The sequence below is a fragment of the Orbicella faveolata genome, unplaced genomic scaffold, assembly GCF_042242905.1.
Source record: "Orbicella faveolata isolate gen_17 unplaced genomic scaffold, um_ofav_v1 contig_25, whole genome shotgun sequence".
Lineage (NCBI taxonomy): Eukaryota > Metazoa > Cnidaria > Anthozoa > Scleractinia > Merulinidae > Orbicella > Orbicella faveolata.
Genome location: NW_028301553.1, coordinates 15659755 through 15685800, shown reverse-complemented (window position 1 = coordinate 15685800; position 26046 = coordinate 15659755). Strand labels below are relative to the sequence as shown.

Here is a 26046-nt window from a genome sequence, read left to right as displayed (position 1 = left end):
CTTGAGCCTAACAGATCCCCCACCCCTAAGAAATTCTAATCCCTTCCGTTGGCAGAGGGGAGTGTAGGTATTTTCTGGAACTGCACATTTCACAGCTGTTGATCCCAATATGGATAAATAATTTGGCGAACAGATGGTGAACAAATCCTGAACGTTGCTGTGAATCAAATAAACAACACTCGAATTCACTCCAGAAAACAACTCGGGTCTTGTTAAGCTTTAACAATGGTATGATTCAATCACAACAAATCCAAGATGTATATGCCTCAAAAAGCAGAATGTTAGGCAAATTACTTACCAAACTAATCGCCCAACGAGGTTCTGCACCCTGGAGAGCTGAACAAATATTGGAAACCTCGTGACGTCGCAAAGAAAATAGTGTTCTGATTGGTTCATGCGATATACCGACAACATTCGGCTACATCCTAATATGGTCAAAAAAATATCACTGACGGAACCGGATTACAGGAAAATCGAGCTGAAGGATCTGAGACTTTTTCTGCATAGCCATCAAACTACGCACGACTCAATATCCTGCTGCCTTGACAGGCTCACGTTTTCGCTTACCGGTCTCCTTGGTAATAGGCCCTTTGCAGCTGGGGTCACGTGACCAAATTTTTCCTAAAAATTTTTTGTATTATGGGCTATAACTTAAAGACTGCCAGAAATGGAAAGAGCACATCAAAAATACCAAAATGGCCAAGTTTGAGACCCCAGGAATTAACAAGTAAGTTTATACCACAGTTGGAATTTTCGGAAAATTTAGAGGATTTGTATGGAAAATGTTTCTGGAGAGCAAGATCTTGCTCTCCAACAACTTTTTCCATACAAACTTTCCTATTCTTTCAAAAATTCAGACCGTCATAAAATCTCATTCTCTGATGATTGGGGCCTCAAACTTGGCCATTTTGATATTTTCGACATGCTTTTTCCATTTCTGGCATTCGTTAAGTTATAGCCCATAATTTTATGAAAATTAGGTCACGTCATGGCTTAGCTGCAAAGGGCCTGTAAATGCGGAACTATGGATAAGCTGGTAGGAGATGTCGAAAATGCAATTTGGAGCAAATCTGGAGGACAATCGGAGCCAACTGGGTCTTTTTGCGACGAAAAAGACGCAACACGTGCATCACCTGAAGCTCAGAGATCGAGCACAGCTGTCCTTGGGCACACAGTTTGCTACATAGTAAGTGCCGTTGTTCTTAAAGAAGGTCGGGTTTTGATGATGAGAGAAGCCAAGAAATCCTGCAGAGGAACATGGTATTTGCCAGCGGGTAGAGTCGAGAAAAACGAGTCCCTCGAAGAGGGTGTTGTGAGAGAAGTGTTAGAGGAAACGGGGCTTGCTTTCCAACCCATCTCCATTATTTGTGTGGATTCCCAAGGGACATCTTGGTTTCGTTTCACTTTCGTCGGATTAATTACAGGCGGAAAGCTTAAGAGCCTGAAAGAACAAGATAAGGAGTCCATGGAAGCAGGATGGTTTACAACTCAAGAAGTATTTATCTCTCTCCTACTTCGAGCGAGAGATATTTGTCCTTTGATCAATGCTGGGCTGAAATGGTATGAAACAAAGGAAGACAACCCTATCTGCAGATTAATGCCTGCAAAGAAGTCCCATAGTTGTATTTCTGTGAGGCTGTTGGTTGTTAAAAGAGTGGAGAGAGATAATAAAAGATCACTGTTCTGCCTTTTACTTCACAAGACTGCCACTGACAATAATTCACATCCCTGTTTTCTGCACAAGGTTGCGAATTTTTGCATGTATGGCTCCAATGTCAGTGGTGTCATTGAAGGATTAGTCAGAGATTTTGACAGTCATATACAGTACAGAACACATGGCTATATTAATATCGAACACACTGGAAAGCCTCATGGGGTGGCAGATGGATTGTGCCTGACGTTTCTAGTAGAGGTTTTTGAGGCGGTAGAGGAAGGAATTTTACAGGGAAAATACAGCTGGTTTGAATTGGAAGAAAAGCCCATGGCAGACAAGATTTGGGATCTCATAGATGTCAAAGGTTGCGTTGAGCTTGTAGAATATTAATTAAAAGTTTAAAAATCCAGCTCACAATCCCTTGAGACCCTGTTAGGGGAGTCATCCATGTCCTCCATTCAGATTTTAAACTTTTTCATATCACAGTTTTGGAAGTTTCCTCATCAGTGCTTAAATTTCAACAATAGTCATGTCATTCATTGCAATTTTATTGGCCTCCTTTTCATTGTTTTGACTGCGACTCCCATTTGATAAGGTCAGGGATGTTCATCACCATCTTGTGTCCCATAATAACCTTGTATCTCTTTTCTCGCTTAGGGTATAAATCAAGGATATTAGTCTCATTTAGGGTGTTAATGATGAAACACCACAATTTTCAGCTGTCAAAGTATCTCTTTATACTTCCGTTTTTAGGTTTGATTTTTGTCAGTCTCTCGAGACCAGTCTACTAGCACAGGCAATTCCATTTTAAATGTGGTACTATTTTTTAGGGGTCAAATACAGCTCGAGTCATGACCAGATTAGTCTCCTTTAGGAGTTTATTTCAAATTTTCCGACAAGCATCCTCCACCCTTTCATATTGCTAACTGAACCAATATCTTATAAAGTCACTTTGGAGTTTCAATTTCTATTATAGAACCCTTGATAAAGAACCCTGTTCTAGGCTAAATTATTTATACACTGGCCACTTTTCCAGTAAATTATACTCTTAACTAGACTAAAACTGTCTAATTTCTTCTATTTCCTATTCCAGACTAAACTGTGTGTAAACCGTACCCTTCATACCCTTCATAGCAGCACATACCCATATAACTTGTATGGGAGTAAATCCCCCCCCCCCCCCCCTCCACCAAAGCTATTATCAAGTGCTTTCATTTCTATGACCACAAATTGCTGTGAAAGGGTAAAAATACTCTTTATCTTTCCACACCCAAATAACCTAATAAGCTAAATATAACTCAACCATTCCAAAGAAAATGTTAAACAATAAATTTATGTTTACACCAACCTTTCCTCCTCCTCCCTCCCCCCTCCCCGCTCAGTCCCCCACCACAAAAATATTTTTTGGAGATATGAGATTCAACGATGAGTACTCAGAACAATAGATTATTTTGGAGACAATATGTTGACAACAAGTCATCTTCATATATAAGATCTTTCATATATTCACTTGTAAGATATCTTCAGTTGGTGTGATGTTAAGCCCAGAAATGCTAATGGAAATAATATTTATTACACTTATTATTAGATATTGTTAAAATCATATTCATTAAATGAAACCACAATGAGAGCATTATAAAACACAGCTGCAGTTTGTCCGAACTTGAAATTTAGAATTTGTTGAGTATTTGGATATTTTAGCTTGTCCTCTGAGTACAGCTTGTACTAAGACAACCAGAGTCTTCATTCTGCTTGACCAGCAGTCTGGAAACAAGCAACCCTGGAAAGATCCAATTTGAAGTGCAAAAATATGGGACTTCCACTTAAGGACGCTGCCTACTTTGTTAGTGCGCACACGTTCTGCGCATCACGCAAGGCATGGTTTAAGCGCCACAGGCGCGCTGGGTTGACATGACGTAATCAACTACGCTACCAAGTACACGACTACATTGTAAATTGAAAGCAAAATTTTCCTACTGTGACCTAATCAAGTTTAATGAACCTGTACTTAAACCAGGAACACCAGAACAGCAGCATATCGCTAACCACCAACTGTTAACGTCTTTCAGCTGAAAAACTAGCTGTTATCTGTCGAAAATTATACTGAAATCCAACTGTAAACATGTACCTGCAGATGGCGTAGTGCGCGCGCAAAACAAGTGCGAGATACGCAAATGTTTTACTTACTGCAGAGGTGATAGGAAAAATGTAACAGGCACCGTAAAAGGTTTAAAAAAGGACCAATAACTTTAAAAAACGTGTGGTTACCCCTATATTTTATGTTATGAAATGGAAGTGGCAAGACTATTCAGCAGATGATTAGTTTCTGGTTGTGAGCAAAAGATATTTAGACTGTATTTTAGCTGGAACAGAAGAAGGCTGTCAGAGACGCTAAAAGTGCTGTCGCAGCGATTTTGTTATTAAAACATACCAAGAATGGTTTTTATGTTACCATTTACCATGTAGTTTTCAGATCTTTATAAATGTGTTTGCTTTTCTGTATGTAAAGGCGAATTCTAAAGAAAGCTGTGAAGAAATATCCTCTCCTATTTTCAGAAAAATGCTGATGTCAGCATTTTTGTTGAGATTCAAGGCTAATTATCTTGAAAAAATGCGTGGCTACCCTCTTTTTTCTTTGTGGATTCCGATAGCCATTGCAAAGATCTGCTTTTTCCGCAAGATCCTAACCTGGCACAAAAACCTTTGTATTTAGTAGGCACCGTCCTTAAGTTTTGCATGCCTAGCAGGACTAGCTGTGGAGGTGCAGTGGCCTCATGGTTAGTGTGCTCAACTCCAGAGCGAGCGGTCCGGGTTCGTGCCCTGGCCAGGGACACTGTGTTATGTTCTTGGGCAAGATACTTAACTCTCACAGTGCCTCTCTCCACCTAGGAGTATAAATGGGTACCGGCAAATTGTTGGGGAAACCTAACAAATTGCAGGGGAGTGACCTGTGATGGACTATCATCCTGTCCAGGGGGAGTAGAAATATTCCTAGCTGGTTCATGCTACAGAAACTGGGATAAGCTCTGGCAGCTATGACTATGAGCTAGTTGGCTCCAAGGCTTCACTTTAGCAGGACTAGCTGACAAACACATGGCTCAGTTGAGATGCTGGTGTTTTGCTTCCCCCTCATTTCCATCTTTTTAAAACCAATCAAAATCAAGCCTGTAACAGAACTCTTGAAAGTTGCTTTTTCGTCAAGCTTGCACAGTAAGGAACAAAGAGTTGAGGAAGATTGGTACTAAGATAATTCTTGTTGAGTTCATCTTCAGGCAACTTTTTGAAGTATCAGCAACAAAGTTATAATAACAAGATCTTGTTCTTTTGTATTTGTTTGCATTTTCCCGTAATGTGTGTTTTGTAATTTTGAGAAGGCCACTGGCACTGACATATTACAGAACAATGTGTGGTTCCAAAAAATATCTATAGCCTCCCACAGAAGGGATTAGAATTTCCTGGGGGTGGGGGTTCTGTAAAAAAAAAAATAAAAGTATGAAGCTTAATTGGTATTTCTAGAGGGGTGAGTTGGTCTTAGAAAAAAACCCTTCCCTGCAGGACGTGAATATTTCCTGGATTACACAATTTGTGTCATAAGTTAACACTACACATGAATATATAAAAGATCACGTACTTGAACTGCAGAGAATTCAAAACAAGTAAATTAAGATATTATGATCATTGCAGTTGTGTACTCAGCTTAAGCAGCTGTAAAATTATAGCCAGAAAGAATCCTGGCAGTGGAGTGAAATAAGGAGAGAGAGCTTTCGCTCTGCACACCAACTAACTGAATGCTTAAAACAGACTAGAAATTATTGTGAGTTAATTTAGTTTCCCACTGGCGGCTTCTTCACACATTTTTTTTCATAAGTTGTCATTAAAATGGCCTTTCTAAGTTTGCAAAATGTGTGCTTTTAAGGATTTGGGGGATTAAGTTTATAAGTTTTAATACAAATAAGTGTTTTAAATCTTGTAGCCATCTACTGGGTCTCCTTTTATTAAGTAGTTGAAACTTGAACAAAGTATCCCAACTGAGAAGAGGAAAATAGCCGTCAAGCGTTTTTTTTTTTTTTTTTTTTACGCTAAATATTTTTAGTCCTACCTCGTAACGTGAAATTTGGACCGGAAACGATAATAAACCGGAAGTCTGCTGTTGTTGACTATCACGTGATCTCACGCCAGCTGTTAACATGCCCCGTCCTCCCGCAGGACTCGAATCTCATTCATTTTTCAAAAAAATTTTCTTGGATAAAGTTTCAAACCTCTTAGTTCTCTGCTAGGTCGATCGAGAACAGATTAACTGGTTAGCATATGCTATAAATATTGATATTTTCTAGTGCAGTCTCGGAATAGCCAAGAGAGGACCGTTCGAATGGCCGGTAAGTCAGACCTTGGAAAACATTTAAAATGTGTTCCTTCTTGCAAAAGAATCTGAAAAGTGCTCTTTGGCCTTCACTGTAAGAATCGCTTTACTTCTTTCAACCTCGGGCCAATATTTACCGAATAGTTCGGGAGTTTAAATGCTGGCTGGAAAGTTGCGTTAATGAGATTACAAATTTACCCATCTACGGTGAATTGAGATCTCCAACTCTGTGAGGTTGCTTTTACAAGCAAAAGGGCTGTGTTGTTTTACTTCTAAGGAATTGTTTTTATTCCAGATTTCCGTTGTGTATTTAAGCGCATCCATGGGTTAACTAGTCTGCTTTGCATACAAAGTAATCTCCTTACGGAAGACAAAATAATTGACCCTAAAAATATAAGATCGACCGAGGGAGCGTTTCTCAATCCAACTCGGATCATGTTATATTCGCGTGAGAGGAAATGTTCGTAGTGTTTGTAGTTTTCAGGTCCATGAACAATAAAAACCGGGACAGTTTGAAAAACAAAACATTCTACATTTATGTTCGGGAACAAGCATCCTGGGTCATTTGTTTAATTTTAAAAAACTCCAACTCAGCTTTATCGCCATATCTTTTGTATCTTGTGGTAGACTTTTATAATCGGCGAATTTTTAAGCTGACGTTTTGTTTCTTCTGGATTTCGTGGGCTAGTGCAGTGAGATTTTTTACCCGTGTATTAAAATACGTGTGTGCCACAATATGTAAATCTATTTAAGAGATATGTATGTTTATGGTTGGAAAATTGCTGGTGCATTATTGAAAGCAAATTTCTTATAAAGGGTTAAAGCTGACTTTCGAGGAGCGGTAAATTACGATCAGATCTAGTTACTCCTCTTCGCGAAAGGATATTTTTGACCGATCATGATTAATTTGTATAGACCATCCCTTTCCTATAAGCAAGCTGGTGTTTTGAAGTATTTATTATCCTTTTGTAATCAATTCCACCTGCATCTCCATGGAAACAGACAACAAAAAAGCTGGCTTTTTTTGGAAACAAATGTTGTTTTTTAAATTACTTATTTTGTATCTATATATTTTTGTTCACAGAGTTATGCATTCACCCCTTCCCCAAATGTAAAAAAAAAAAAATTAGAAAAAATTTCCAATAAGCATCCTCAGGGTTGATATGGATGTTTTCTGGAACCACACGATACAAAAAGATCCTGGGGATGGTACTCAGGTATCTTAAGGCTGGTTTCCACAAACACATAAGCATAAGTCGACACACGCAGATGCTGTAAGCAGTGTTCCAGATAAGTGAGGGGTCTCGGGTCAAAAACCCGACAAGGTCAGCTACATGACCCGACAAGTTAAATAGAAATTTAGAAATTATTTGATGGGAGCAGTGGGAATTGACCCGTTGAAATTCCTTATTGACACCCTGCATTGAAAAATTATCTGGAATCCTGTGTAAGATGTTGATAAGTACCACTCTTTGTTGGAAATTTCCCAAACAAAAGGTGCTAATTATCAACATCTTACTGCGTCTGCATGTATCAGCTTATGCTTATGCTTATGTTTAACACTTCAAACACTAGAAGCAATGGGAAAACAGCAAAACTACCAAAGGTCAGACTTTTTTACGTGCCTCGATTTTTAATTTATTGCCTTTAAGTTTAAGAAACATTAATTCTAGAGTTTTATTTAGGAAAGCCTTGGGCAATTATTACCTGTAATTTCTATTGTATTTTAGCAGTTTTTAACTTAGTGTATTTTTTGCCTTTATATGTATCTCATTTTATATATCTTAATACGAGCACTACGTGCAAGACCACTATAAATAAGATTTGCATTTTTTTACATAACTTTTTACAATAATTCTTATTTATTAGTTTTTAATTCATAGTCAGCAGGACCCTGTTGATAACAATACTTTGTACTGAAGGGTTATCCTGGGTAAATATTCGATAATTATTATTATTATTTTTTTTTTTTTTTAATTATAGTTTATTTTATTGATGCAAACATATTACAAGATTGCAACAAATTACAAAAGTGCAAAAAAAGAGGGGTGTTACAACTGATAATATTCTTAATGAAAAATAGCAGATAATGTTTACGATAATAAATATTACAAACAATATGTCTCTTTAGCTTTGTACAAATGTATATAACTGGGGGAAAGGGCAACATAGTCACATCAAGTCATTTGTCTATTTCAAGCTGGATAATAAATTTGGATATGAATTCAGAAGTATCTTGTTTCTTTTGCATTGTTTTGCAAGCATAGTGGTATTGCTTTGCATATAACAGAAGAAGACGCAAATCCTTTGTTTGGTTATCAGAAAGATTGGTGTTTGGTGTTGGTAAATTGAGAAACCATTGTAGGGAGGTTAGGCTGACATTGATTTGGTGTAAACTATTGAACCATTGAAGAGACTCGTCACATAATTTCAAGAGAGATTGACAGTCAAAGAATTCATGTTCAATAGAGTCATTTTTACTGCACAGAACACATTTGACACAGTCAGTTATTCCAAATCGATTAAGTTCTTTATCACTGACTAGTAATCTGTTGAACAACTTGAAATAGAATTATCCCGAGTGATTTTATTGTTATTATTATTTTATTATTATTATTATTATTGTTGTTGTTGTTATTATTATTATTATTATTATTATTATTATTAGTGGAAACCAGCCTTTAGTGTTTGAGAGGCGCAAAGAGCTGTTCATAAATTATCATAAATGTTTTTTTTCCTCATTGCAGATCCACAGCAACTATTGTGTAAAAATTAATCTTCAGATTATTATTTCAATATGACTAATCCTGCGACAATACCAACACCTGTCAAAGATGTTCAGGGCGACAAGAGATGGATGAGCATGGTGAGACATGAGGACTGGTGACTAGTACCCAAGAACTCCCCTAATGTTGTATGAAAATAGAAGGCCTTTGTTTGCGAGAGAAAAAGGCACCGTGAGAGTAGTGTCTTGTCCAAGAGTGCAACACAATGACTCCAGCCAGTGCTTGAACCCAGACCACTCAAACTAGAGTCCAGTTAATAATTAACCATATGGGGCTACCACACCTCCACAAGAATATAGAGTTTGTTATTAACTGTTGACAATTCACAGGACTCAATGGGGCAATGTTCAAGCAGGTGGTTTTCTAAGCCTTGACCTGTTTGTGTATCCCAGTCCCAGGCACTTCATCTCCAGTTACCTAGACAAAAGTCTGGGTGTGGTCTTTGTTATTGATTTGAAAACATTCAAATCATTCAACAGTCAACATTAGGAGTACATTTCTTTGGAATGATGTGGATTAGGATCAGTGATCCAAGATCATTCAGATCACAGTGCATCAAAGGAGCCAATGAATCCACTTTGGGCAAGGATGCATCAGTTTCAGCTTTTATATACTATTATCCGACTGATCTTGGATCATTGATCCTGACCCAGATCATCCCAAAGGAATGCACCCTAACAATGTGGACTGTATTTATCTTAATGCATGTTTTGTATATTTTCAGCATGAGAGATTTTTACATGATGGTAAGGTTTCTCCATGTGATGTTTTATTCATTGGGGACTCACTCATACGGAATATGAAGGAAACTGAGGTACATGTATGTATATGTGGTAATTCTACGGGTACAGGATTAAATTTTTCTGTCAGCATTCCTGAGTGCCTGATTAATTTTGGGGCATTTCCATGCACATCACAGAGTCTGAGGTGTTATTCCTTTCCTATCCTACATTGAAAGGTCTGGCTCAATTTGCACCCTGGCTGGGGTTTGTAAAGATCTTGAGGCTTCAAAGAACACAAGAACAGCTTTGTGAAGGCTCTGTAATTCCATAGTTCTGAAAAGTCTCTTGAGGGCCACTGGTTTATCAGTTTTTACTGTCATATTTGTGCTACCCTCGTAAAATAAAGTTGTTACTTACTTACCTAAGTCTTACATACAACAACGTACTGTGTTTGCTATCTCACATCAGCACTAGGTATTTATGACCTCTGTCTCACAATATCATTACAGGGTTGACCTTATGAAGCTAAGATGATTTAACCTTCACAGTGGCTCTCTCCACATTTGACCGTGAATAGGTTTTTTGGAATTTTTTGGGCTATGAAGAAACCACAAATTCCAGGGGGTGGGCAGTGTACCTTCAATAAACTAGCATCTTGTCCAGTGAAAGTTCTTCTAGTTGCTTTATGCTACAGAAATATGCAGAGTTGTTCAACAACAAATCATTGTGTCATTTCAGGCCTGGGATGCTTATTTTGCACCTCTGAGTTCTCTTAATTTTGGAATTGGCGGTGATTGTACAGAACATGTGTTGTGGAGAATAGAAAATGGTGAACTGGATGCAATAAATCCTAAGGTGAGAGAATTTAACATTATGCCAAAATACAGCTGGTGTAAGATTAATTTTAGTTCATTGTTTTGGTAATTTAAAATGGTGTTTGTTAACAAGGGGTTTCTAGTTGAATTGATCAGCTGCATTTTGTCATTTCAGGTCGTAGTATTGTTAGTTGGAACAAACAATCATCACAGTTCTGCTGAACAGGTTGTAGAAGGAATTGAATCAATTGTTTGGAGTATAAGCAGCAAACTGCCATCTGCTAAAATCATTGTACTGGTAAGATTGACTGCTCTTGGTCTCAGATAAATTTCTGATCAGTGAATCTCAATTTTAATATGGTTCCATAAGTTGTCTGTTTAGAAAACATTTTTCATGTTCATGGAATACCCATTTATTAGCAACTAATCGCTTACACACTCTATAATATATAGATTTAGCCAAGCCTAAAAGCAGAGCTCCTGATTACAATAAATTAACCTGGCTTGAGCTTGCGATCCAATCAAAAACCAGGACCTTGTCAGTGATCAACTTAAAAAAAACGTGACACTGGTCAATGAATATCTTGTTTTGACAGGTGTCAATTGACAATAGCATTCCATATCATGGATGTTCAATATCAAAGAAGTCTAATGCCTCAGTCAACCTATTAGCTGGAGTATTGCCACCATGTTGCGTGACATTGTTTTCTTCATAGGGCACATGCGCCCGTGATCCATGCTGCTGGCCATGTTGACCATGAAAAGAGTTACATGGTTTTCTATTTCTGAGCATGCATGTGGTTCTGTTCCTGTAGTTATAGTGCTCCACTTGGCAGCCATTTGGGCCACAAAGCTATTAAGCTTGACTTCACCGCGCACACCTCATACTAAACTGATTGTCAATATTATTCTTTGTCTTCAGAGTCTGCTTCCTAGAGGAAAACTACCCAACCCCCTTCGTGAGAAACACTTCCAAGTAAACCACACACTGAAGGAAGCCATTGAGACCATCCCCAACTCAATTTACCTGGACTCTGATCCAGGCTTTGTAAGGAGTGATGGCATCATAAGCCACGAGGACATGTTTGATTACCTTCATTTGACGAGAAAAGGATACAAAAAATTCTGTCAACACATTAATAATGTGATTGTTAAGTTTTTGAAGTACTGAGTGCTCAGAATTGCTCACAAAGGCAAGGGGAACAGATGAAGTGAATTGTAAATCAACATGCTCTTCCTCAAAAAGAGGGTTAACAAGGAGGGCCTTTTTTGCTGCAATAAGGGGGACTGGGGCAGGCTGCCATCTCACCAGTAGTGAGGTACAAATTTCCCCTCTGCTCTGGTGATAGTAGTGTTTTTGTACAGTGGAATTCAAACACTGGGCCTTTCCCCAAATTTTCAGATATTTTTGGGATATTTAGAAGTTTCTGAGATATTTAGAAAAGGTTAGGATATTTAGAAAATTTAGGGAATTTTTTCACAAATATTCATAGTTTATTTTGGCTTAGCCCTGTGTTTTCATTGCTATTTTCTTGATACAATATTCTGTTCTATGCCAGAAACAATCCACTTCAGTGATTTGTCACTCGAAAAATGTATTCTAAATCACTAAAAGCACTCAAGCAGCAGAGTTCCCACTAATTTTGATAGTTACTGGTAAGGGTCCTTGGGACTCCCAGTTCCAAAGAGTTGCTTTTTTTTTCTGCTTTTCAGTTGTCCTTTACCTATGACTAAAATTTTCAGAACTTTTTTCCTGCATCCCAAGGACAGGCACACTTTGCCAAAAAACTGTGCATCCTTTTCATTTTTTTTTTTTTGTGCGTATAAGACGCACACCTGTGCGTTAATAGAAACTCTGATCGGTGTACCGGTATTTTTACGACAAAATAGAAGACATTTTTAGAAGGTTTTTTTGAGATATTCAGAAACATTTTTGTGACATTTAGAAGATTTTTTTTAGAATTTCCAGAAAGATATTTCAATAGGTGATTTTGCATGATATTTGTGGAAAGGTCTACCAAACACTGATGGTCACCAACATGTTAATGTATTACAGGGAAGGCATAAATTATCAAGTCTACCTTTTTGTTTGAGCCTAACAAAACTGGCTGTGGTCTTGTAAACAAGTTATTGGTATAAGGGTGGGGTTCTACTGCACTAGATAGGGAAATTTTATTAAATTCTGGTATATGTTTTGTCAATTCTGAATTCCTGGAATTATTTAAATATAATTATTATATAGATCTGCAACAGTTGTGTTATAAGGTCCCAAAATTCTGAAATTTGTGCAGACAATTCATTTTGACAACAGTTTTCTGTTGGCGTATTGATATCAACTTCCTTTTCCTCTCTGATAAATGTTATTTTCTGTGAATTCCTTGATATTTAATAGCAAGATACACTGTAAATTAGCTAGGCTTCTATTAGTCATTTTAGTAAAACATCATTGATATACAGTTACAAGAAATCCAGACAATCACTATGTCAATGTTTATTGTGAAAAGGTTATGGTTATAAAACAATGCAGCATGAATGATGATGGTTTTAAAATTGACACTTACAAAACAGTATGTATTACTGGGTTTCTGGGAACCTCACTAACTGGGTCTTAAAGGAGCTATGTCATGCTTTGTGCATCTTGGAAAAGTTTAGGCTAAATCTTTCAAGTTTGTCATTTGTAATCCTTGTTAATCTTCTTCATCCTTAGTCATCCTTGTTTCTTTATGGCTTATTTCTATTACCTCTGGTGTTTTTTTTAATCTAAGGAAACTACTATTTTCAGGTTTCCTTCAATTTCAAAGTGATTTTGTAAGTGGCCAAAATAACTCAAAATATCATGACTGAGCTCCTTTAAGAAAAAAGCAGCAAATGTTTAAAGTTATGAAAAACTTCAGGAAGAAGTGGTTGACAGACCAACTGTCAATAAGTTTCCTTACTCAAAATCGAGTGTGCAACTTACACTTAAGAAAATTACTAATGCTACAATCAGGGCAAAAGTAGTTGAGGCACTGCCCAAAACCAAACTTTCTCCCTTCAAGAGTAATTTGTCCTACCTACACTCCTCATATTTCCTCCCCCTCTCCCTTTCCAATGTTGTGACCACGTAACAGCATTGCCAAAGCCTGTTTCAAAATTGATTGGGGCTATGGGAGTGGCTATTGACACAAAAGGTGTCTTTTATCAAGGGAAGTACTGATCTCCGTTCAAAAATGTCTCATTTGCAAAAATATTTCAACACTTTAATTTGTCCCTGATTATAGCAACAAGCAGCCTTTTGCCACATGTTTATTCATAAAAATATAGCTTCCTCTTTAGAGCTCTATTTTTTCCAAAAAAAATAATATTATTATGACTACATCACAAGACCACCTGGAAAAATTCCAACAATACATTATAGCATGAATAAGTAACTGGAATGGCGATTTCAGTTCATTGCTAACCTGCTTTCTGACAACTAAACCAACAACAAAATATACTACACCTTGAGTGAGGATACAAAAAGAGAAATTTGATCACACTGTCTATTGATATGTGATTCAGTGTATACTTGGTAACAACTAACTTTTAAACAAAACATGAAATACTTTTGCCGGTCATGATGATTTATAGCACAATGTTCTTAAAAAATCCTTTCTATTTGATTAATTTCACATTTACTAAATACTGTAAAGTTTGATAACTGCAGCTACTGTAGCCGTCATTTGGGTGACTCTTGGATCATCAGCTTCGTTCCATTCCACACTGCTTATTTTCAGGTGTTTTGGTTAATTTCATAACAGGGAGAGATAATTGTGTCAATCGCTATGCTTGTGTCAACGACTACTTCAGTGGAAGGGCTTTTGCCCATTATTTTCCGCTGATGTGATCGCAAATTTGACAACTGATTAAAACTCTTATCGCAATGGTCACATTTGTAGGGCTTCTCACCGGTGTGTATCCTGAAGTGTGTTTGCAGATTTGATGCACGGTTGAAACACTTGTTACAATGACTACATTTGAAAGGCTTCTCTCCACTGTGGATTTTGCAGTGCCTTCGCATAGTTGACCCATGCTTGAATTTCCTGTCACAATGATCACATTTGAACACTCTCTCACCACTGTGCATTGCAACATGCATTTCCAAACTTGCCGAGTGTTTAAAAGTCTTATTACACTGTCTGCATTGGAAGGGCTTTTCACCAGTGTGTATCTTCAGATGTCTTCGCAAACTTGATGATTGGTTAAATTGCTTATCACAATATTGACATTTGTAGGGTTTTGCACCACTGTGTATCCTGAGGTGGGATTGCAATGTCAAGGAATGGTTAAAACGCTTGTCACAGTGACAACACTTGAAACGCTTTACTCCGCTGTGTATCATTAAATGCCTGGTCAAACTCGATAAGCGGTTAAACGACTTATCGCATTGAGTACATCTGTATGGTTTGTCACCGCTGTGTATTGCAACGTGTCTATGAAAACTTGACAACTGTTTAAAATCTTTGTTACAACTGTCGCATTTGTAGGGTGTGTCACCACTGTGTATCCTCAGGTGTGTTTTCAGAGTTGTACTATGTCTAAAACTCCTTTTACAATGACAACACTTGTAGATCTTTAATCCACTGTGTACCCTCTGATGCCTTGATAAGCTTGAAGAGCTGTTAAATGACTTATCACATTGAGTACAGTTGTATTTCTCACCATTGGGCATCTTGGAAATGTCAAGGATGACCTACGGAAGAAATTATCACCCAAACTGCTTTCAGCACTTTTTAAGACTGCAACTAAGCCAATCCTCCCAGATTATCAGGGAGTCTCTGGATACAGACTGAATCCCCTGATCTCCTGTACAGGTTACCAAATCTCCCAGTTACATTAAGGATAGTGTTTAAAATACCTATTTTCACAGTCACTTATTTGGCAGAATTTGAGACATTTTGCAGGATATTTGAGTTTGTGGTCAAATTGGTGGACCTCATTTTCATGTGCCACATTTTGAGAGTTGAGATCTCCCAGCTTTCAATCTTTTTGGGTTGCAATCTCTGTGAGTGCCATGCATAGAGGAGTATTAGAAGTGGGATGAAAAAAAAAATAACGTTTTGCACTTACAGGTCATTGAATCATAACCTTTTGAGTAATGCTCCTGAAAGGGAACTGACTAGCAGGTAATGAAAAGGTAGCTTTTTGCTGCTGCAATGTGCTAGAAATCTGGTTGGTAGGTGAATGTATAAGGGAGAGGGAGGCTGGAACACTTATTTTGTAAACACTTTCAGTTGTCATTTGAACAGTTCTACATCAGATTGACAATTTAGTAATACTTGTCAAAGTATACATTTGAGATGGTTGAGAAACTTCGCTTTCAGGTTTCCCATATACAACTTCTGCTATGTTTAATTTGTTTGTCCCTTTTTATGAGAAAATACTGTTATTTAATTTTCTTTTTATATTTAATAATGTTATCGTCTTTTGGTATTGTCATTCTAATAACAATCATAAGACCCCAAAGGTAGCACCATAGCATAGGTTGGTGGTACATGTACACATGCAGTCCCGCACTATCTGCTGGATAGTGATTTAACCAGTGGATAGCGTTATCTACCTTTCAAATATCCCAGACCAGATGTACATGTGGTGCACATCGGATATGCATCCATAAAGCTGCAGTCTTACTGATAGGTCAAAACAAAGATAGCTGACCAATGCACCCATACCTCGTAGCTCTTGAGTGTCCTTAGTTGTGTATCGATGGCAAAATCAGAATATGTGTATGTTTACATTGGCTGATGAAAACCCTCAAGAAAGATTGGGAGAATTTTAAAGAACTCAACCTTCAAATTCTCCCAGACCCCCCAACTCAGCAGGGGCAATTTGCAGAATGCTGAACGCCAAATGCACTGTTTGCTTGCGGTTAGTTTCGCTTACATTTGCTTGCAGTTAGCTTTTATTTGTGGGACAGGGCCATATGCAATATAATGCTGTCCTTAACAAACAAAAGCTAACTGGAAGCAAACATGAGTGAAACTACTAAACCTCATGCAAACAGTGCATTTGGCATTCAGCAAAACACCCCTGCCATCCAACAGCTCTCGTCAGGTCTCACATGAATGGCTTGCTACCCTTTGAGAGAACAATAGAACAAATAACAGAAACAATGACCCTAGCCCTAAAACAATAACAGCTGCTAACAATGATGAGAATTACAACCCGGGGTATGCAATCAATGGAAATCAATGATCCAAAAACCAATTGATCAATTGATAAAATTAGTTAATTGGTATCAATTAGTATCAGTCAATGGATAACCACACAAAAACTGTTCATCGATTGCTATCGATTGGCACAGCAACCTCGAACCTGCCCAATCATCTGCCATTTTTAGGAAGCCCAGGGGACGAAATTGGTAAAATAATTCCCAGCCAGTCTTCTCAACGCAAAGAATATACCCCGTTGCACGTGTACTCGAATTACCCACTTGCCTGTCATTGCCTTTCCATGTCATTATATGTCTACGCAAGAAGTCTGGAAGAGGCTTTACTGAATATAAGGTGCATCACCAAAGGCTATCATCTTTGCCGTTTTGAGGTGAACGTCCATGAAGTGTTTCTGACAAGAAGAGGGGAGAACGCGGAAACGTGTTTAAAGTTGTTAACCAGGCAAGGACGGGAACAAACTTTTGAGTTGTCAAAAGAAGATGAATACCTGTGGATGGGGCGTTGAAGAGAAAGAAGAGAGTCTTGGGGTACTTACCATTTACATGGGAAAATCAGAAATTCCAGTTGGAAAATCAAATGGTTCGCGCCATTCCGTTTGGGAAGCTTCAGAAAATATGGGCTGTGATTTGGGTTGATGCTATTTATCTGCTCTTTTAAGTCTCTCTAGCTGATGTGGATATACTTTATAGCGATTCCCTCTCCCGCAATGTTCAATTTAATTGTTTAATGTTTATGCCTGAAATTTCCAACCGGATGGTTTTTGTAAATGGTAAGCACCCTTGTTCTCCTGTTAACGTTCAAAGGATTAACATGAAATGTGTTTACAATTACTGCAGACAAAGATGGCATATTTATGTGTCGATTCCTTCTATCTGCAACCAATCAATTCCAATCGATATCAATTTATCGATCGATTGTTATTGAAAATCGATACCAATCGATAACCACATGAATCTTCGCCATCGATTGGTCATCGATTATCAATATCAATCAATTAATTGATATCAATTGGTATTGATTGATATTGATTGTCATCGATTATCGATCTGATCGATTGGATACCCCGGGATTACAAGCTTACGAGAGCTGATACACTTCTGGCTGTCCCTAACTCCCTGTAAACATGAGTGTCACCTTCAATTCTTTAAATGTAACTTTAATTTGTAAGTCGATGAAGAACAGTTATTGCAAATAAGCTAAACATGACGGTAGTTTCGCTAGAAGACGAAACATTGAAACTACATCTTCATCTGGGACAAAGAACTTTGAGGTCGGGGGAATCAAATTCAACTATACGGTACTCTGAACTCTGACCTCGAATTTATCACAGCTGATAACAAAACATACGGGAATTAAACGCGAAGCTAAAAGGTTTTGCAAATTTACTTACATTAAAGACCTAGGATATTAAAATTTTGATCACTCACCTCACCAGAAATACAACAACAACACAACAACAACACAACAACAACGTCAACTGAGGGAAACGGACACAAACCGTGTTGTTCGATCACGTGACCCAAAACACAAACGTAGGTCCGCTTGGCGTACATTTCAGCCACGGAGAGTAGAGTCAGCAGAGATATCGGTATATAGTTTGACACAGTGCCCTCATTAGCATATGGTAATTTTAAGACATTTTAAGTTCGCTTCTTTTAAGACTGCTAGCGTGCTAGCGTACAGTGTATGCGTATATTTGTTTTCAATTTTTAAATGTTTCATTCATGTCAAAAGTCATTTTCGAGAAAATATCCTGTACTTCCCATTGAGAAATTTCCGTCTCTTTTACTGCCCAGGAATGTGGTAATGTTACAACACCTTACTATTCAATTTTTGCTCCATTATCTGTCAAGTGGTCGTTTACGGGAGGTTAAAAACAAAAGAAAATTTCAAAATTTTAGCTCTAAAAGTGATTTGACTTGGAAACTTTTGGTATTTTGGAAAACTGGTCGCTGAGGAGAGGTGGTCGCAACCGGAGGTTCCACTGTAGTTCATAGCTTATCTCGGCAGGTTAACAATAGGCAGAGGTAATAAGACAGAGATTAGACATCACTTTCGTTTTTTTGTTTTTCGCGAACGGGGGTCTAATGTTTTTCGGTTTTGAGTTAGAGTTAGAAAATTAGCATTTGTTGTTATAATAATAAAGAGATTAGGGATCACTAGTTTTTCCCGCGAACTTTGTCGGCCAGTTGTCAGTGGGAGTGACAGCGTTTGCTGTGGACCAATTAATGTTACTTTTATCATACTCCTATTGGGTTTTTATCAATGATTCGTAGAAAAGTAAAAGGAGTTAACAGCCGTTTGCTGTTTTCCCCACTGCCGTTTTTGCAGCGTTTTGCTCGTCCACGCTAAAAGACTCCCTTTTCAGATGTCTCCACGCTGGACAGCGTTTTCAAATGTCAGTGTATACGTTTTCAGGGAAAACGATGAGCAGTTTTGAGCGCTTTAGTACTACGACGGAGGAACTTGAAAACGTAGCTTTAGGCTACGGTTAGGCCGGCCGCCTATGTCGTCCACACTAATCCGTCACGAAAAACGGCAGCTTTTCAAAAACGCTCTTCAAACCGGAAGAATTTCAAAACGTCGCCTTTTCGTTTCGTGTGGACGGAAAACATTTTGAAAACGAAGCTTTTCAAAAACGATGGCATCACTGAGGTAATCATGTGATTTCCCTGACTGAGGTTTCCTCAAACACAAATCCAAATTGACCGGTGATTGTTGCGTTTTGAAATTCCTCCGATGTAGTATGGACGGAAAACAGTTGATGCGTTTTCAGAGTAAAGCGTTCGTATTCAAATTCCTCCGGCGTAATGCGGACGGGTCGTAAGGGTCTGATTACATAGCGAACTTCAGCCCGGCTTCTGAAACAAATTCTCATGAAATCAAATTGGCGATTACATGAAGAAGGATTCAGCCCGGGTCGCAATTCAGCCCGGGCAAACGGAGTGAAAAGTCTGAAAAACTCCCATGTAATCGAAACGGAATTTCAGCCCGGGCTGAAAAGCAGGAAATAAGATGGCTTTTGCTACGAAGTAGAAGCGATCTCAGTGGAATAAAGGCGATAAAATAGAGAATCTCTCTAATTTCAAAGCTTAGATGGAATATAAGAACATCGAGACAAAGTTAAACAGCACGAGGCTGTCAGGAAAGCCATGAACTCGGCAAGCTTGAGGACATATTTTCTTTCTATAAAAGTACGTCTTCCTGGCTGAGAGACAGGTTTCGTTTCAGTTCCATCATCATTGCAGGATGTTACTATCCCAAAAAGTTCAAAATTGAGCGCCAACAAAAGGTCAAACTACGAGAGAAGCAGTGCGCCTCTTTTCACGATTCGTGTTCTCGGCGCCATTTTGATTCTCTGGAGACTTTTCGCACACAATTTCATATTTGGCGCCGAGGCTAATATTTCAGCCCGGGCTGAAATTCGTTATGTAATCGCAACAAAATTTCAGCCCCCCTAGCCAGGCTGAAATTCGCCATGTAATCAGGCCCTAAGATCCTTTTTCAAATGTCTCCACTCTGGAAAGCGTTTTCAAATGTAGGCGTTTTGGAGGAAAATGATGAGCATTTTTGATCGTGTTAGTGTAAACGATAGACGGAAACGCATCAGATATTATACGTTTTCATCATGTTATAAGTATGTCCGGCGGACAATGTTAAATGGGAAAATAGATCAGCGAGAACTACCGAAAACATTTTGAAACAATGAAAAGCCAATCATTGTAAATAGAGTTTACTTTGAAAGATTTCTTGAACAGATTAAGTTGTTCAATGCCAATCTGAAGCTCGGTCTGATCTGAACCCTAGGGATTTTTGTAACCTGTCGCACATTTGATCAGAATCGATGCGTATATCGCCGCTTACGTACTGGCATGCCGTTATTTCTCAAATAATATTAATACAATGATTTATTTTTAACTAGCTTTAAAAGTAAAATAATAGCAAGCATTGTCATACGGTGTTTTTCTTTCTCTTTTCTTAGCTTTTTCTTCAATGTAAATATATATTTCTGTCTAATCTTTATTAAAATGCTAACTGTAAAAGATACATGCAGGTTACTTTTGGTTATTGCACAATTACCAGTCTGAGCCTAACATCTCTTGTACTCTTTCTCCTGTCGCTGACACACTGTGTGTAAAATTTCAGGCAGTGTATCTGGAAAAGAACATCTCTTTGTTTCTACCGAGCCCTGATGATGAATGGAGGAAACTGAAGGCATTGCTTTTTCTGCTGCAACGGCTGGGAACTCTTCAAACTTTGGACGTATACAACGCTTCCCTGTCGTTCGCTTTACGGATAAGATTGAAGCAAGCTGTTTCAGATTTCCTTGATTTGACGCCAATCGCATCTCAAACTTCGGAATGGAAAAATCTTTGACAGAAATTCTTTTCGGGAAATATTCAAAGTCGTTGTGGCAAGCTTCATCAGTATTTTCCATTTGAAGGCTTTGAAACGAAATCTTTGGCACGACTTTTTCCTGTACTGGAAAATCATTTGTTTCGACTTTATATTGGGAGGCATCGTAAAATTGGTCCCAAAAACATGCACAAGTTTCTTCACTCATTTTTTCTCGACGGTTTCACTGTAAAATCTGAATTGTTCTTCACAAAATGTATCTTCGTAACTTTCTTTGCCCAAAGGTGTTTAACCCACTCAACAATATTTTTTGAAGTATTAACGATGTAGTTGGGGTTTTGGTAAATTTATAGCAAAATGTTGCGCAACCTTTAATATGGTGTTATTTTCTCATTATGGAAGCTAATCGTATTGGTGCAATAATTAACACTAAAGAACACATCAGTTGCGCAATCCATTCCCTAGCCATACTATGGTGTTATTTGCACATTGTGGAAGCCAACAAAATATAAGTTACCCAATCCATTGCCTAGTATGCCTAAATATGGCGTTATTTGCTCATTGTGGAAGCCAACAAAATATAAGTTGCACAATCCATTGCCTGGTGTGCCTAAACATAGCCTGCGTTTCTTGGCGGTTTTGAGGAGGGGGGTGAATAGGTTTTCGGATCGACGGATTTGGCTTTAAAAAGCGCACGGATTGTGGATTTTTGCGGTAAATCGAGCGGGTTCGCGGATTCTGGAAAACACAGTGGATTGTGGATCAGCTGTGAATTTTGGCGCGGATTCCGGATTGTGCCTGTCTTGATGTTCGGATCTTGGGTCCTAAACCAAATTTGGATCGTAGATCTTTCTTCAGCCTTGGTCGGTATGTTGATGAGTTTATCCAAATTATTTCGTTTTTCGAACAAACCTCATTTAAACTCAGGTATGAGCCTGTTATTGGAATTGTACTGTGTTATAGTCATCAAGCGTGTTGCCTTCTTTACTATTTGTGCGGAATTAACAATGGAATTAACATTTACCAGTTTACCTTTGAACTTTAACACTTTGTTTCTGGATGTGGTTGCGGTGTCGGATTTGAGCAAAAATATTGGCGGATCAACGGATTTGACGAAAATATAGCACGGACCGGCGGATTTGCATACCCCTATTCACCGCCCCCCCCCCCCCCCCACCTCCCCCTTTTAAGCAATTTGAGCGCGTAAGGAAAGCGGCGAAGCCACGATATCGAGCGCCAAAGTGGCGTTGAGGAGCGGCGGTTTCGTCGCTCGTTTTCGCGGCTTTGCCGCTTTTTGCGCTCGCGCTCAAATTGCTTAAAAGGTTGCTTAAACCGTCAAGCTACGCAGACTAGCCTAAATATGGTTTTATTTGCTCATTGTGAAAGCCATCAAACTATAAGTTGCACAGTCCATTGCCTAGTGTGCCTAAATATGGTGTTATTTGCTCGTTGTGAAAGCCATCAAAATATAAGTTGCACAGTCCATTGCCTAGTGTGCCTAAATGTGGTGTTATTTGCTCATTATGTAAGCCAACAAAATATAAGTTGCACAATCCACTGCCTAGTGTGCCTAAATATGGTGTTATTTGCTCATTGTGGAAGCCAACAAAATATACGTTGTGCAATCCATTGCCTAGTGTGCCTAAACATGGTGTTACTCACGATGAATTCGATAGCGTTGATCCTAGCAGTATGCAGGACACCTATCATACATGAACTCAGTTAAATGACCATGCTCTCCATGAGTTCTCGTAGCTCAATGGATAGAGCGTCCGCCCGGTGTTCGGGAGGTCATGGGTTCGATTCCTGTCGGGGACTCAGAATTTTTCTTTGTCCCACGCTCGTGTCACGTTGATTAATTCACCTTCACATTTCCTTACCGAGCTTAAAATTCACCATCTTTATTAACTTATCACTACTCACGATGAATTTGATAGCGTTGATCCTAGCAGTATGCAGGACACCTATCATACATGAACTCAGTTAAATGACCTTGCTCTCCATGAGTTCTCGTAGCTCAGTGGATAGAGCGCCCGCCTGGTGTTCGGGAGGTTATGGGTTCGATTCCTGTCGGGGACTCAGAATTTTTCTTTGTCCCACGCTCGTGTCATGTTAATTAATTCACCTTCTCATATTTGTTCATTGTAGAGGCCGATATAATCAAACATGAATGTGAGGCCATTTTGGACACTGAATTGTCTTAATATGCAAATAGCAACACTAAACTATAGACCTAACAACAAAAAAATAATACAAGGATAGATTGGCAAGCAGCGAAGTGCAGGCAGGAGAAGAAGGTAAAAGTAAGAGATCAGTTTTTCTTATCTTGCCCTATTCCCTCCTCATCTCTCTCCTTTATTTGCATATTAGGAGGATTTCAGGGGAAAAAAATATGTTGCTTGTAGTCTACGAGGTTTTGCCATCTTTTTGTAATGTCATACCCTGAGATTTACCCCCCAGAACCACCCCAAGAACACACACACATTTCAGACAAAACTGTAATCAAGCATCAAATTCACTTTACAGGCTCTTTCAAGGACCTCAGTATTGTTCAAGAGTTATGGCAGAAGGGATTAGTACCCAAAACTCTCGCAGACTTAGGAGCAAAAGAAACCAAACTAAGGGTTTCTCTTATTCCTTTAATCAAATATTTTCTCTCCACAACATTATATTGTAACACAGATAAACTAGCTACTGATAGAAGAACAGAAATCACAACAAAACTGAAGAGAATTCAATCCCTTTTCTAGTGTTTGACTCTTATTAATCCACAGAATAATGTAGCATTATACCATTATTTACAAAAGTAATACAGCTTTTCTAGTTACATACAGTTGTTAATCAAACACAAACTATGAACTTAGCCACAATTTCCTAAAGATGGCAAGTACAAAGGAGAGCATCTCAATAAGCTTACTTCTTAGATTAGCAGTCAAGGCTGAGAAAAATATTCAGAAATGTTGGTACCTAATTTTCAGACCATATTAAAAAATAAGCAAGTTCACATGCACCTCTGCACAAACATCTTATGATCCTACTCTGTAAGAAACATGGCCTCTTTTTCAGATCAATCTGTCATTCTTAATATGAAAAAAAAAAGGGTCAAGGTATTGTATTCACAGGAAGTACGCCAGAGCTGCAGCAGCACACATAGAACCAAAGAACACAAGCCAGCCAGTCTTGTACAGAACACCCATGTCAAAACCATATCCGAGATCCCATGCCTGTTAACCAATAAGAACAAAGTGTCAAATCAACCAGTGAATTACCATTCCATTTTCTACAGGGAGACAGAAAGAATGCATCTTAAAGGAGCTATGTCACAATTTGCACACCTTGAAAAGTTTAGCCTGAATTTTTCAAGTTTGTCATTTCTAATCTGTGTTAATATTCTCCATCCTTGTTCCTTTATGGTTTACCATTATTTCTTAAGTGTGTTTCTTTCTTAGTGAACTACTACTAACAGTATTTTCAGGTTTCTTTCAATTTAAGGTAATTTTGAAGGGTGGCCAAAATAACTCAAAACACCATGACTGAGCTCCTTTAACCAGCATTATCTCGGGGTCTTTAGAAACATTTCTTAACTAATACAAAAACAAACAGCAAAAGTATAGATAAAGTCAAAAACTACGTACCAAATGTCTGATCCCATTAAATGCATGGTAGCAGAGCGGCCAAGCCAAAACAGTTTTGCCACTGAAAATGATCATGGTTGGGATTTCCAAAGCTTTTATCAAATTCAAATAATGCTCAAAGTTCTCAGGCAGTGCCAGGGCAGCAAGTGCAAAGGTGGTTGTAACTGAAAAGACAACAACAAACATGGCACTGGTTAAACTTTTATCCTGCCATACAGCCTATTAAACACATTCTCAGCTATGTCCACAGGTACACAACAAAATCAGGTGTGCATGAAGCATGAGCCAGTGAGAAATGCGAACCAACATGCAAGCCATTCTGGTAAGCCTAAACAACAATCTGGGTAGCCTAAACAACACCCTCATCTCCACCCCTAAAAAAAGTTTAAAAAAATTGTTAGCTAGCAGGTAGCCAGATAGCCAATAAGGATTGCTGACTTGCATGGTTCATTTACTGGTTAGCCTAAATAAATCTTCTATTAGCTTATCTGGCACTCTGTTAAGCACTTGGTTTTGTGCACCAGTACAGTGAAAAGGACCCTTTTCTCCACCTCCTTTCCTTTTGCCTTCTGCTAGCCCACTCAACTGGGTAGTCCAATACATATTTAATAAGTCCATACAAAAAACACAGTCAACATTTAGAGAACAAGAACCATTTTCTAAGCATTAGCACCTGCTGTCATAGCTACTCCTGTTCCACGATGAGTTATTGAGAGCATGGCAGTCAACTGTGGCCTGAAGAAGACAAATAAACAATTTGTAAGCATATTATAAGCTTCTATTTTGTGGCCTCACAGCTTGTTCAAAAAATAATCATACAAAAATAACTACATTTTAGGCTTTTTACCCCCTCCCTTAACTCCAAAACAACATATCCTTCAAGGCTGGAAATTGCATAATCCTTTTATTAAATGTTACCAATTACCATAGTAAGTCAAAATTTTCAATTTAAGCTTACCTATAAATTGTCAAATGAGGAGACATTGGTCTATTAAGACGGGTATTTTTAGTCCAAAAATCTTCCTGCTTGCGAGCCAACGACGTAGTAGTAATCGGAATACTGAAAATTCAAAGAAAGACAAGTTTGCTAAACAGATTCCCTGAAAAACAAAAGCTGTAGTTTGCAGAACGAAGACGTGCAAGGTGGCACAGATCAGAAATTACCTTCGCGTTAACAAGCACGATGGCCGAAAACATCCTTTAGCTAACACTGATGAGATCCTTGCAGAGTTCCTGTGTAATTTAGAAAAGGCTTTTAGCATAATTAGTCACAGAAAATCGATGTAACCTTTACTCGCAGTCGTCATGTACCTTAGAAGAGCCGCCATCTTGCAGAACTACCTCAAGGTATTGTGGGATTGAGGGTATTTCTCTGGAAAATTGGAAAAAGTTTACCGGAAAATCAAAAGTTATGTAGCAAAGAAAAATGATAGAAACATTTAAGGTCTGGAATATGTTTTATACTTTTTTTATCTTCTGTAAATAATGATTAAAAAAGCGAAAAAATTTCAAGTCCGTATTACCCAT

At 38.3% G+C, this 26046-nt stretch overlaps 4 protein-coding genes across 6 annotated transcripts; 2 read left to right on the top strand and 2 right to left on the bottom strand.

The window, feature by feature from the left end:
• The first annotated feature begins 884 nt into the window (after window positions 1–884).
• On the top strand, window positions 885–3297 carry LOC110052922 (8-oxo-dGDP phosphatase NUDT18-like). Its single transcript, XM_020759114.2, has one exon. It carries the CDS (start codon window positions 1025–1027, stop codon window positions 2042–2044), a length of 1020 nt encoding a protein of 339 aa, XP_020614773.1. The 5' UTR covers window positions 885–1024; the 3' UTR covers window positions 2045–3297.
• LOC110052914 (platelet-activating factor acetylhydrolase IB subunit alpha1-like) lies at window positions 1932–12813 on the top strand. Of its 2 annotated transcripts, none has more exons than XM_089293251.1 (6): window positions 1932–2018; window positions 8762–8880; window positions 9525–9614; window positions 10261–10377; window positions 10513–10635; window positions 11260–12813. In XM_089293251.1, exons 2-6 carry the CDS (start codon window positions 8812–8814, stop codon window positions 11506–11508), a joined length of 648 nt encoding a protein of 215 aa, XP_089149377.1. In that variant the 5' UTR covers window positions 1932–2018; window positions 8762–8811; the 3' UTR covers window positions 11509–12813. The 2 variants fall into 2 exon arrangements, with proteins under 2 accessions (XP_089149377.1, XP_089149376.1); XM_089293250.1 differs by lacking the exon at window positions 1932–2018 and adding an exon at window positions 5712–6030.
• On the bottom strand, window positions 12814–18139 carry LOC110052919 (uncharacterized). 2 transcript variants are annotated; one of them, XM_089293249.1, is made up of 3 exons: window positions 17956–18139; window positions 16793–16919; window positions 12814–15048 (listed from the first exon to the last, which is right to left on the bottom strand). In XM_089293249.1, the coding sequence occupies exon 3, from the start codon at window positions 15025–15027 to the stop codon at window positions 14089–14091; it is 939 nt and encodes a 312-aa protein (XP_089149375.1). In that variant the 5' UTR covers window positions 15028–15048; window positions 16793–16919; window positions 17956–18139; the 3' UTR covers window positions 12814–14088. The 2 variants fall into 2 exon arrangements, with proteins under 2 accessions (XP_089149375.1, XP_020614772.1); XM_020759113.2 differs by having other exon boundaries at window positions 16793–18139.
• Window positions 18140–23503: 5364 nt separating this feature from the next.
• LOC110052848 (succinate dehydrogenase cytochrome b560 subunit, mitochondrial-like) lies at window positions 23504–25998 on the bottom strand. Its single transcript, XM_020759040.2, has 6 exons — window positions 25831–25998; window positions 25684–25752; window positions 25478–25579; window positions 25193–25254; window positions 24520–24683; window positions 23504–24108 (listed from the first exon to the last, which is right to left on the bottom strand). Exons 1-6 carry the CDS (start codon window positions 25845–25847, stop codon window positions 24001–24003), a joined length of 522 nt encoding a protein of 173 aa, XP_020614699.2. The 5' UTR covers window positions 25848–25998; the 3' UTR covers window positions 23504–24000.
• Window positions 25999–26046: the final 48 nt, after the last annotated feature.

Bases quoted from the DNA above. Each gene is read 5' to 3' on its own strand.
- LOC110052922 (XM_020759114.2), top strand. From the start codon at position 1,025: ATGGATAAGCTGGTAGGAGATGTCGAAAATGCAATTTGGAGCAAATCT.
- LOC110052914 (XM_089293251.1), top strand. From the start codon at position 8,812: ATGACTAATCCTGCGACAATACCAACACCTGTCAAAGATGTTCAGGGC. The intron at 9,615-10,260 runs GTACATGTATGT...GTGTCATTTCAG, and splicing joins GGAATATGAAGGAAACTGAG to GCCTGGGATGCTTATTTTGC. The intron at 10,636-11,259 runs GTAAGATTGACT...CTTTGTCTTCAG, and splicing joins CTGCTAAAATCATTGTACTG to AGTCTGCTTCCTAGAGGAAA.
- LOC110052919 (XM_020759113.2), bottom strand. From the start codon at position 15,027: ATGCCCAATGGTGAGAAATACAACTGTACTCAATGTGATAAGTCATTT.
- LOC110052848 (XM_020759040.2), bottom strand. The intron at 25,580-25,683 runs GTAATTTCTGAT...TTGAATTTTCAG, and splicing joins TCGTGCTTGTTAACGCGAAG to TATTCCGATTACTACTACGT. The intron at 24,109-24,519 runs GTACGTAGTTTT...ATTGGTTAACAG, and splicing joins TTAATGGGATCAGACATTTG to GCATGGGATCTCGGATATGG.